Source organism: Nothobranchius furzeri, chromosome 15 (genome assembly GCF_043380555.1).
Source record: "Nothobranchius furzeri strain GRZ-AD chromosome 15, NfurGRZ-RIMD1, whole genome shotgun sequence".
Classification (NCBI taxonomy): Eukaryota; Metazoa; Chordata; class Actinopteri; order Cyprinodontiformes; family Nothobranchiidae; genus Nothobranchius; species Nothobranchius furzeri.
The window spans coordinates 36,997,009-37,007,704 of NC_091755.1; the positions used below are offsets into that span (position 1 = coordinate 36,997,009).

Consider the following 10,696-nt stretch of genomic DNA (forward strand, 5'->3'; position numbering starts at 1 on the left):
CCCTTGTTGCCCAGCTGCATGACTATTACATGACTGCAGCAACTACATTGCAGTCTTGTCTCTGATAAACTTGACTGACCAACAAGTTTATCTTTTTAAGTAAAGAGCTAGTCATCCCCTACCAGTCTTTCTCCACGCTAACCTCCTGTTTGAAGGATGGGTCCAAAGGAGGGATTAGCTGGTGGACCGAGAGGGTGGTGCTGCAGCAGTGACCGACAGCGCCCGAGGACAGTTCATCAGCTAAAAACCTGATTTGGAGTGAGTTGCTCCTTAGTTAAATCAAAGAATCGAACGGTTCTAAAAAGCATAATTAGTAGGAAGGGAATAAAAGGTTTGTAGAAACACTGCTAAATTTTAGGTTTTTAAGCTAAACTAAGATTTATGTTAAAAACATGACTCGGACAAAAAAATTGTATTGCGTTATTTATTAAACAGTAGCAGATGAACAGCGTTGGTCCTGATTTGAAAAACAGTTTTTATTCCGTTTTAAATCTTATTAAAAATAAGGATGACAAGTGTGACAGAGGATGGATTCTCCACAGAAACAAACATCTCATTATAAGAGTCAGTCTAAAGGTGCTGGGTCTGAAGAAAACTTCATTTTTAGTCTAGTAATCGTCGAGTTTGTAGAAGATTCAGTCGGAGCGGCTGGTGGCTTCCCCTCGGTTTTCAGGGCTGAAAACTCAAAATTACTTTTAGTCCAAATTCAGACTTTTCTTTCACAATTAAAGAGCTTTTATCATTCATCGCTGTAAAACTGAATTCCAAGACATTTACACAGGAAACGGATGTGAGAACGGCTTAAAGTGGTTCAGACTGCTCAGAGGCACGTGGGCAGAGCTCAGAGTTCACACCAACTGTCTCGAAAAGATTCACTTCTCAGAAAAGCAAGAACTCTATGCGTCATCACCATCATCGTAGTCGTCGTAGAATCGGTTTCGTTTGATCATCTCCTCCACTGTGAGCACCTCCACCTCCTCCTTGTCATCAACCTCCTCACTGTCCCAGAACCCCACATCCTGAGACGGCATGCTGACCTCCGCCTCCCCCTCAGGGGAAGAGATGGCTGTCGCTTCAGCTGAACTTTGACCTTTTTCTGACATCTCACTCTCCAGGATATCCATTTGCTCCTCCTCATCCGATTTACCTCCTGGCGTGTCTTCAAGCTGCTCCTCTGTAGAGAGATTCTCAGTAGACTCGGTCTTCATCTCCTCCTCCTCTTCCTCCTCATCCCTGGAGCTCTCAGTGGGCGTGCTGTCCTGGTGGTCCCTGTCAGAGGGTTCAGGGCTCAGCTGTTCCTCGTTAGCAGGAGGCAGAGTTGGTTTCCTGCCATGAGGAGGACTTGCATCTCTCTGTGCTGCTGCTGAGAAGGCCAGGCTGCGCTCCTTCAGGGAGGAGCCCTGGCGCAGACAGGGTGAACCCCTGTCCTGCTCGGGAGGTGGGGATGAAGAGTCCTCCTCTGGGGGCCACTTGGCTCGCATGGGCTTGGTGGAGGAGCCGCCCTCTGTGGCCCTGCTGTGGCTGGGCGTGTCCTCCGCCTCCGTTCTTGGAGGCCAAGAGATCTTCAGCCTACGGGTCTCTGCAAGTCTGTCAGACTTCTCTGCTGACCCCTGACCCAGAGCTTCCATATTGGCCGTCAGGACCAGGACTTTGGCCAGCGGGGAGTCCTCCACGCTGGGGCTCTCCTGGTCTGATGGGGAGCACTGGACCTGTGGCTTGCTCAGAGAAATGGACTGGGGTGAGATGACCTCATCGTCACCCTTGCTCTCCCACAGCTCTTTGTGAGGCCGGTGGCCAAAGCCCTCATCGTAGTTCCCCTTGGCCTTGAAGAGCTGGCAGAAGTGAGGTTTACAGTAGACGTTGCTGTGGAGGGAGGCGTAGTTTGCCAAACTAACCAGGAGGGAGAAAAAGGGATAACACATGTAAACAGATGATCCATCAGTTTAACACCGTTTAATACTCTGACTAAAAGTCAAGAACTCATCAGCTGAAGGAATTCTGATCTCTTGAGACAAAATCACACATCTCTCTGCATCTGTAACTCATCAATTGGCTCCAGGAGCACCAGAATGTCTGTGGTGGTCTTCATTCTGATCTGTGCTTACCTCCGTTGCCTCCCATCATGACGTAGTTACAATATGTGAAATAAATGCATTGATCACCAGCAGAAACAGAAGTTACTTGATCAGCCGATCTGTAAAGCAGCTGTCTCTAACCCCGATCCTGGGGGGGGTCCTAGCCATCATGTTTTAGTAGTTTCCCTGCCCTAAAACATCAGATTCAAGGGTTGAATCACCTGTTCTGCAGTTCACTGAGCTCTGATTAAAATCATGGTGTTCAATCTGAGAAACAGTTTTAGAGACAATTCCTTCAGCGGGTAATAACTTCTGACACACGAGCAACGTTAACTTCAGTTTTTGGGCAGAATGACAACAGCACATTTTGAAGATCCTGATGCTTTTTCTACACTCATCACATTTTCCAGCCTCGGACCCAGAGGCAGAGCTAGCCTAAATGGCGCCCTGTGCGAGAACCCTCTGTGACGACCCCCCCCCCCCCCCCCCCCCCCCCCCCCCCGCACATATAAACAGGGTATCTGTAGTTTTAAGGGAGCCAAATTTAAGACTTTTTAAGACCTTTTTTAAGGCCACTTTGACCAAATTTAAGCTATTTTTTAAATTAAATTTAAGCTATAATTTCCAGCTATTGCCTGGAGCCGGTGCTAACCACGTCGCGAACGTGGGATTAGCCATCCAGTTACCATTGAACTCGCACTTCCCCATGGCGCAAGCTCCCACTAGCTTAACCAGCTAATGTGCTCATCTAAAAATAGTCCCCTTTCACAACCAACTGAACGTGCACGGTTCCGCTTACGCCAACATCGTACACAAAAAATGCTGAACACCAACTAGAAATTCACGAAAATTTTATAGAAATAAAAGAATCTTGTTTATTGGGTCTTTGGTAATTTAAGACCTTTGGAAACTGGATTTAAGGATTATTTGTTATTTTTAAGGATTTTCAAGGCCTTAAATTTGGAATAGAAAATTTAAGACTTTTTAAGGACCCGCGGATACCCTGCATAAAGCTCCGCCCCTGCCCAGACCTGAGTTTGCTGTTGCAGTGAGAGCAGCGGAAACACGAGCTGTGGTAGATGTGCTGGTTGGCCACCAGCCTCTCCAGAGGATAAACCGTCTTCTGGCACGACACACAGGTCTCCCTCACAGGCAGGTGGAAGCTCTGCACATAAAAACCTCATTCAGACTGACGATGACGATTCAGCTGGTGTCTGGGCACAGGACCTCTGATGGACTCACCCTAAGGGTCTTTGACTGAGGAGAGTCTTTCTGACTGGAGGAGGATGGAGAACCTGGACCAGAACCTGAAAAAGCAGTGATGCAAAGTGAACACTAGAGGGAACCATTACGACGTTTATCTAGCTAAGCAACTGGTCTGATGGTGGAGCATCGTGTGCTGTGATGGTAAACATGGAGAGCAGCTTACCATTAGTCTCTGAGGTTAGACCTCTTCTGATTGGTTCAGATTCTGGACTCTAGAAGAGGAAAAACAACAAAGGACCACGAACAGGTTCAGAACGGTTCCACTAGCAGACAAAGATGCTGTGATTTAAACCTCACCATGTCCAACGAGCACGGAGGAACATTCTCCTTCTGCTTCCCACAGAAGCCATCCACATGATCGCTCTGACGGAACCAGAGAAGAACATGCTCAGACAACAGACGCTTGTAAACGAGAACAGTCTTTTACGTCTACGGTTTTTATTCGGTTTGGTTTCATCTTCCCTGTTGTCCTTTGGTGCAAAGCTACTTATGTCTCTAAGCCAGATTGTCGTGAATGAGAATGGATTCTCAATCGACTCATCTGGTTGAATAAAAACTAAATAAGCAAAACAAAACTGATCTTCATGAATGTTTCCTTTATTTAAGTCTGCAATTTGTTTTGATTTTTTGCAAAATTCTGTTTTGAACACAAGTAAAATATTGAGATCAAAGTTTTTCAGGTCGACTTTGCTGAATGTTTTTGGGAACTGACAGATCCGAGTTGCCGCTTGGAGCCAGTTTTAAACCTGAGCGAGATCCAGGTTTAGAGCACAGTTCTGCTTGACTCAACATTCCTTTGAACTGACTGTTCAACAGACACAAAGAGACAAAAACACTGGAGGCTCGGTGACTGTTGCAACAAGCATACTCCACATGAGAGTCAGTGACTCGATGCATTCTGCTGGGTTTCTTTATGCAGATAGGAAACGTAATTGGCATTATGAAATGAACTCAATGCACTAATAATTAGGTTCAATTGGAATGTTTACTCTTTAAAGTGCCTTGAGACGACTAGTTGTGCATTGAAATACACTGAATTCAATTTGAGATTTTAACAACGAACCTGAATTGTGCTTCGTTACCAGGGAAAGACTTGGGAGGAAACGAGTAATGAACTGGGGACTAATGGGTAACTCCTTCTATTAGGGGTTTTATAGCGGCCTGCAGACAACAGGAGGTGCATCGCCACCTACCAACCTGGAGTTGGTACTGGCACTTCTCTCCCACCACTGACCCTCCTAACTCTGACCCTGAATCCTCCTAAACATCTTGCCACAATGGCATGGACTCATTGGCTGGCAAAAAAACACACAAACACAGAAAGGATCCTCTTGGATGTATGCTTCATGATGATGTACAATGTTTTTAACAAGAAGAAATTAAACCGTAGCTTTTTAGTGCAAGTTGAGTGTGTGTGTGTGAAAACTGTACAGTCTCCATAATAAAAACTTCTGCAGTTCTCATCAATCCTAAGTAGGTTTTAGATATCTATGTTCATGAAGTTAGAATTTAAATAAATGGTTGATTAATAATTGTATTTCATTTTTAACAAATCAGTTGTCAAGATCAGACAATAAAAAAACTGTAGGTAATGGATAAGTACCGAGTAAGAAATGATCCGTTTCTCCTCCCTGTCCTTCGATAACTACCCATTATTTCCTGAATAAGACTGGTGAGCGATTTTACCAGTAAGTCTTGGTTAACTACCCATGAATCCCTGATCATTACTTGTTAGTGGTTCTCCAGTAACAAAGCCCAGTTTGGGGTCCTTTGTTGCAAAGTGCTACTGAGGTTTTATTACAATGTTAAAGAAAAGTTAGAGATATTCCTTCCATTTACACAATATGAGGAAAAAAAGTTGATGTTGACAGATCTAACAAGTCATCAGCTTCTGCCTGCAGTAATCCTTTAGATTAGGAGAATTTACAGCTTTACAACCCGATGGTTGCTGGGTAAATTCCCTCTGCTTGGTAACCAGAGGTTAAGATATTTCACGTATACTTGACATTACTTGCTTTAATGTGTCAGACTGCCAGTTTTACTGTCCATCAGTTTTACATAAGAGATTTTCACAATAAGAGTCCAATGAAAAGCATATATAATTTACAAAAGCAAACACTCGCAGCATTAGGAGGCCACTGCAGTAACATTGTTTGAATAATGCTGAGAACATTACACTTCAGGCTAAAATCAACCCCTAAACCATTTCCATCAAACCATTTTCATCCGCTTATCCGGAGTTGGGTCGCAGGGGCGGTAGCCTAAGGCGAGAGGCCCAGACTTCCCTCTCCACAGCCACTTGAGCCAGCTCCTCCGGGGGAATCCCAAGGCGTTCCCTGGCCAGGTGAGAGACATAGTCCCTCCACCGTGTCCTGGGTCTACCTTTAGGTCTCCTCCCGGTTGGACGTGCCCGGAAAACCTCACCAGGGAGGCGTCCAGGAGGCAACCTGACCAGAAGACCGAGTCACCTCAACTGGCTCCTCTCGATGTGGAGGAGCAGCGGGTCTACTCCGAGCCCCTCCCAAATGACAGAGCTTCTCACCCTATCTCTAAGGGGGAGCCCAGCCACTCTTTGGAGAAAACTCATTTTGGCCGCTTGTATCCGCGATCTCGTTCTTTCGGTCACTACCCAAAGCTCAACGTAGATCGACCGGTAAATCGAGAGCTTCGCCTTCTGACTCAGCTCTCTCTTCATCACGACAGACCAGTACTTTGTTTTGTTTTCTTGATTTTATTTGAATAATTTCGGGCCCTTTCTCTCTCTAACCTTCCTGCATGCTGCATGTTTTCTCCGTCTTCCAGAAAAACTGTTTCCTAGATTTCCTACTTTCTAACTAATCAGCCAAAGGGATCTACCGAACCAGCAGCAATGAGTTGAAATCACCGGGGCACGGATTATGAACTCAGCTGAAAAGTACATGAAGTACCAGAGAATATGGGCTGATATAAACGATCGCAAACAAATTACTTTGTTTTGGTGGAGCGATTTTGTGAATATAACAGCGGCCGCGCGCAGGACGCAGCTGGAGTATTTGAGCCGTTACCGCTGCGTCCTCTCTGCTCATAGAATGCCCGCAAAGCTGAGTCCATAAATGACGTCATATATGTAGATACTGGATCTTTTTTCAGGCTTCCTGCAATTTGAATTTTTAGGAAACCCACATCTTGATTCTGGGTTTAAAAATGCATTGTAATTACCGCGCTACTGACAATTGTACCGAGTAAATATTACCATTTTCTTTCCCTGTAATGCCTTACATTACCATATTACAGCAAAAAGCAATGCATTACAGTAGTTAATTACTTTTGTACCGCGTTACTCCCAACACAGCATTCCATGTGCCAAGAGCCAGCTTCTGTAGCCGAGGATCAGACCGCCAAGGTCCCCGCCCTCGACTACCACCCGTCACACACTGCACCAGACCTCTTTGGCCCCTCCCACGAGTGGTGAGCCCATGGGAAGGGGGACCCACGTTTCCTCTTCGGGCTGTGCCCGGCCGGGCTCCATGGGTGAAAGCCCGGCCACCAGGCGCTCGCCAACGTGTCCCACCTCCAGGCCTGGCTCCAGAGGGGGGGCCCGGTGACCCACGTCCGGGCGAGGGAACACGGTTTCCATTTATATAATTCATCATAAGAGGTCTTCGGGCTGCTCTGTGTCTGATCCCTCACCTAAAACCACCCTAAACCATTTGTTCATATGTTTCACAGCAGGTTAATATTTTCATTTTATTCCTGAGTTAGAAAAACGGTTTCAACAAACCGGCTGTCAAATACACAGATGTATGACTATTACTTACATTTGTGGAAATAAAACTCTTTATTCTTACAGGAGCCTTTAATAGTGAACCTTGCTGTTCATTAGTTTTGACCTTTCTGCTGATCAGCTACACTTTCACGCACTTTTAGGTTGAGAACATCTCCAAACCTTAATACCTCCATCTGCTATTCTGATGACTTCCGATGCACTCAGTATCAAAACTAATAAAAGCCACCAAAGTGAATTCGACTTCATCTTATTAACATTTTGTTTTGAAACTTTCATCTGGAAGATGGATTCAGTCGCCAAGGAATGGCCGTGTCTGTTTTCAACCCTCCTCTGCTCCATTAAGATCTGAAGAACAAAAGCGTCACACCAGCTACTCACAGTGACTTCCTGTTTGGAGATGGCAGCTTGGTAGAGGGCCATCCTGTCCCGGAGAGGAGTGGACTCGGCAAGACTCCCGTCTGTTCAAAACACACAGCCATAAAAAGTTGAAACAGACGCTAAGACCTACAGGTGGGCCACTTTCTAAGGTTCGGCTCGGTCCAGGTCTGTCACTCCTCAGTGAGGTTTCACTCTTGGTCCAACAGCACAGCAGCTGAGGTTCTTAAAGTTTGGGAAATTCTCTGATGAATCCCAGCCAGGACTCATGTTTCAGTTCAGACTGAGGGCAGATTGTCCCGCTTTATCACGCAGGCAGCAGACAAGAACAAGAGGTCAGGGGTCACGTGGAGGGAAGCAGGATTTGATCTTTTCCTGTTCTCTCTGAAGCAATCTGCTGATCACAGAAAACCTTTTGTCTACCTCGAGGTTTCTTCTGGGAAGAGCATCCAGGAGGGCAGGACGACCAGGAACATTCCAGACACTCGTTTACGGCAAGCCAATATTCGTTACTACGTAAATAAATCTCAGTAGCTTGCTGAATATTGGCAGATTATAGACAAAATGAGATAGAAAATACTTTGTTTCCTACAAGCTGCAATCACAGATAAAATGTTATATTTTTGAATCAAGGCCACAAATATCAGAGCAGATTCCTTGAAGCTGTGGTATATGTATTGATGTGGGGTTTAGGCTGAACTAATTCTGTGTTCCAAGAGAAGAGGTGCCCTCACATCCAGGCACCAGTACTATCTGTGCTCTAGCAAAGATATCACATTACATTAACAGGATACAACAAGCAGCAAATTTTCTAGCAAACGATGTGATGCCACCTTAAGATACCTCAGGCTCGCCAACGACACATTCACACGCTTATCTTTGCTACAAAGACAACAGATTACATCTGGTGTTGGCTGACAGACATAAAAACCAATTTGTCCAACTGTGATTCCTAGCTAGACGTTCATACCTCCTAGAAGCTGCTCCATGTTGGAAGAGCTACTGCTGTCGTTTCCTCTGTTTGTCCGCCCTTCAGATTCCTGCAAGAACATTAAAAATTTGGTTAAATATTTAAAAACATGAGAAGTAAACAACAGTCACTTTATTTAATCTGCCCCGTCCATCGTGGAGACGAGAAGATCAGAGAAGAGAAAAGGTAAAGTCCAGTGTGTGTGTGTGTGTGTGTGTGTGTGTGTGTGTGAGGGTTTGTCTGGTCCAAACCACTCTAATCTCTTTAATCAGCTCAGAGACAGACACCCATCTGTACAGAGCAGACACACAAACTAACCGATCAATCCAGAGAATGTAGGAAAGGAAATGGAAACAATCATCTACCGTCTGATCAATAATGGATGAAATTTTGTTGCTAATGAGGTGAATTCCCTCTTCTGAGTGGAGATCATGCTGGCCTGCTGCCAACGTTACAGCTCAAACCATCTGATGTCACAATGCACAGATTACACATCAGGACACTTCAGCCTCCGTCTGCACGCTTTAAATGCGTCATCTTCGGCCTCCAGGATCAGATCGTTCCTTCCCAGGTCCCAACGCAGACCGAACAGTTCTGAGATGATCATCACAATGAGTCACCACTTTGGTTTAATTCTTCTGATGATGATTCATGCCCATCCACCTGACAGACTGAGTCCCAACACGCTCAAACGTCTGCAGGCTTCAGCACGGCGACCCGCCAGAACAGAACTTTCTCACCAAAAATCTGAAGTTGACAAGCTGGATGAGTGTTGTGTGTGTTTACTGGAGACCAGACCAGATCCAGCTGCTTTCTGATTGGTCAGTGTGGGGAGATGAAATCTGAGTCAAACACACATCTTTAAGAAATAAGCTAAAAGTCTCAGGCTACATTCAAATGGATCTCCAGCTTTACGACCATTCCTGATTTCACCGCCACAGCCTGACCCGGGAGATGTGATGTCCTGCTGCATTTCCTCTGACTCATCACTGAGATGTTAACATGTCTACGTCTTACATGATCAAAGCTTCAAAAAAAAAAAAAAAAAAAAAAGGTCAGGATCAAGTTAGACAAATAGGGAAAAACTAGTAAAAATGGCTCCATTGTTTTTGCTTGTAGCACTCAAAGTCAGCATGCTGCTGTTGGGTTTTAAAAACTCTGGATAACACGGAGACCCGGAGGAGCCAGAATCACATTTTTAACAAATATCCACTCAGGAAAGCATTTGGGTTGAGGACAAGAGGTACAAATAGAGAAGCAAAAAACATATGGAGGAGTAGACTGGGGCTTCAGTGGGAGGGGGTGGAGGTGTTATCTTCTGCTTCAGAGCAGCCATGGACAGGGCCTAATCGGAGAACCACTGGTAGAGACAAGTGAGCAAAGATAACCAGACTGTACCAAAAGTAAGTCGAACACATCGCCACCTGATCAGCTGTTAACAGTAAAAAAAAAAGTCATCACTCAGCGTGTAGGTGAGGTTTAAACACACACAACAAAACAGCACCAGAACAATGGGCCAACTCCTGTGGGAGGGGGATCATCTTCCAGAGATGGGAGGTGCAGCTTTGTGGGGTTGAAGGAGGTGTGTGTGTGTGTGTGTGTGTGTGTGTGTGTGTGTGTGGTGGGGGGGGGGGGGGGGGGACACTTGTGAAGACCGAATTTGGGATATTTACTAACCTTCTTATGACCGATGGTCCTTGTTTGGACCAAACCCAGTCCTAGTGCGGAGTACTCCCTAGGGGTGAGGTTTGGAGATAAGATGTGAAATGAGTTTTGTTACAGATAACTTTAGGAATTCTCTGGTTTTGGTAAGGGTTTGGAAAAGGGTTAGGCATAGTGGCCTCAATATAATGAATAATGAACATAAGGCGTAAACATGGGGGGGGGGGGGGGGGGGGGTCAGCATAAACAAGCACCAGCAGCATCTCTAGAGGCCAGACAGAAAATCTGCTGCTAATCCTGATACTATTAAAGCTCAGACAGACCCACAGAAAGACAGCAGGACCCCCCGTGACCCCACCCCGGCCCTCAGAGCGCACGCACACACACACGCGCGCACACGCACACACACACACCTCTTAACCCGACTTACTGAAACAAAGACGGCATTAGAAGCACCTCCAGCATCATGTTTACAGCATTCAAACACATTAAAATCCTCAGATTGAGACAAGCTGTACTGATAAAGTTCAGCACTCCCCCTCTGAGTAACCGTTTCAGTACACGCTCTCTGCAGCCGCTCTT

General features: G+C 45.7%; 1 protein-coding gene across 8 annotated transcripts in view; it reads right to left on the minus strand.

Annotated features, from left to right (window-relative positions):
• Window positions 1-410: 410 nt before the first annotated feature.
• lima1a (LIM domain and actin binding 1a) overlaps window positions 411-10,696 on the minus strand; it is a 32,959-nt gene continuing 22,673 nt past the window's right edge. For all 8 annotated transcript variants that reach the window (XM_070545200.1, XM_070545206.1, XM_070545202.1 and 5 more), the window contains 7 exons: window positions 8,453-8,522; window positions 7,486-7,565; window positions 3,639-3,704; window positions 3,505-3,553; window positions 3,318-3,382; window positions 3,107-3,240; window positions 411-1,890 (listed from right to left, as the gene is read on the minus strand). In XM_070545200.1, coding sequence (XP_070401301.1) covers window positions 897-1,890; window positions 3,107-3,240; window positions 3,318-3,382; window positions 3,505-3,553; window positions 3,639-3,704; window positions 7,486-7,565; window positions 8,453-8,522 — 1,458 coding nt within the window. In that variant the 3' untranslated portion in view covers window positions 411-896. The remainder of the gene's footprint in view (window positions 1,891-3,106; window positions 3,241-3,317; window positions 3,383-3,504; window positions 3,554-3,638; window positions 3,705-7,485; window positions 7,566-8,452; window positions 8,523-10,696) is intronic.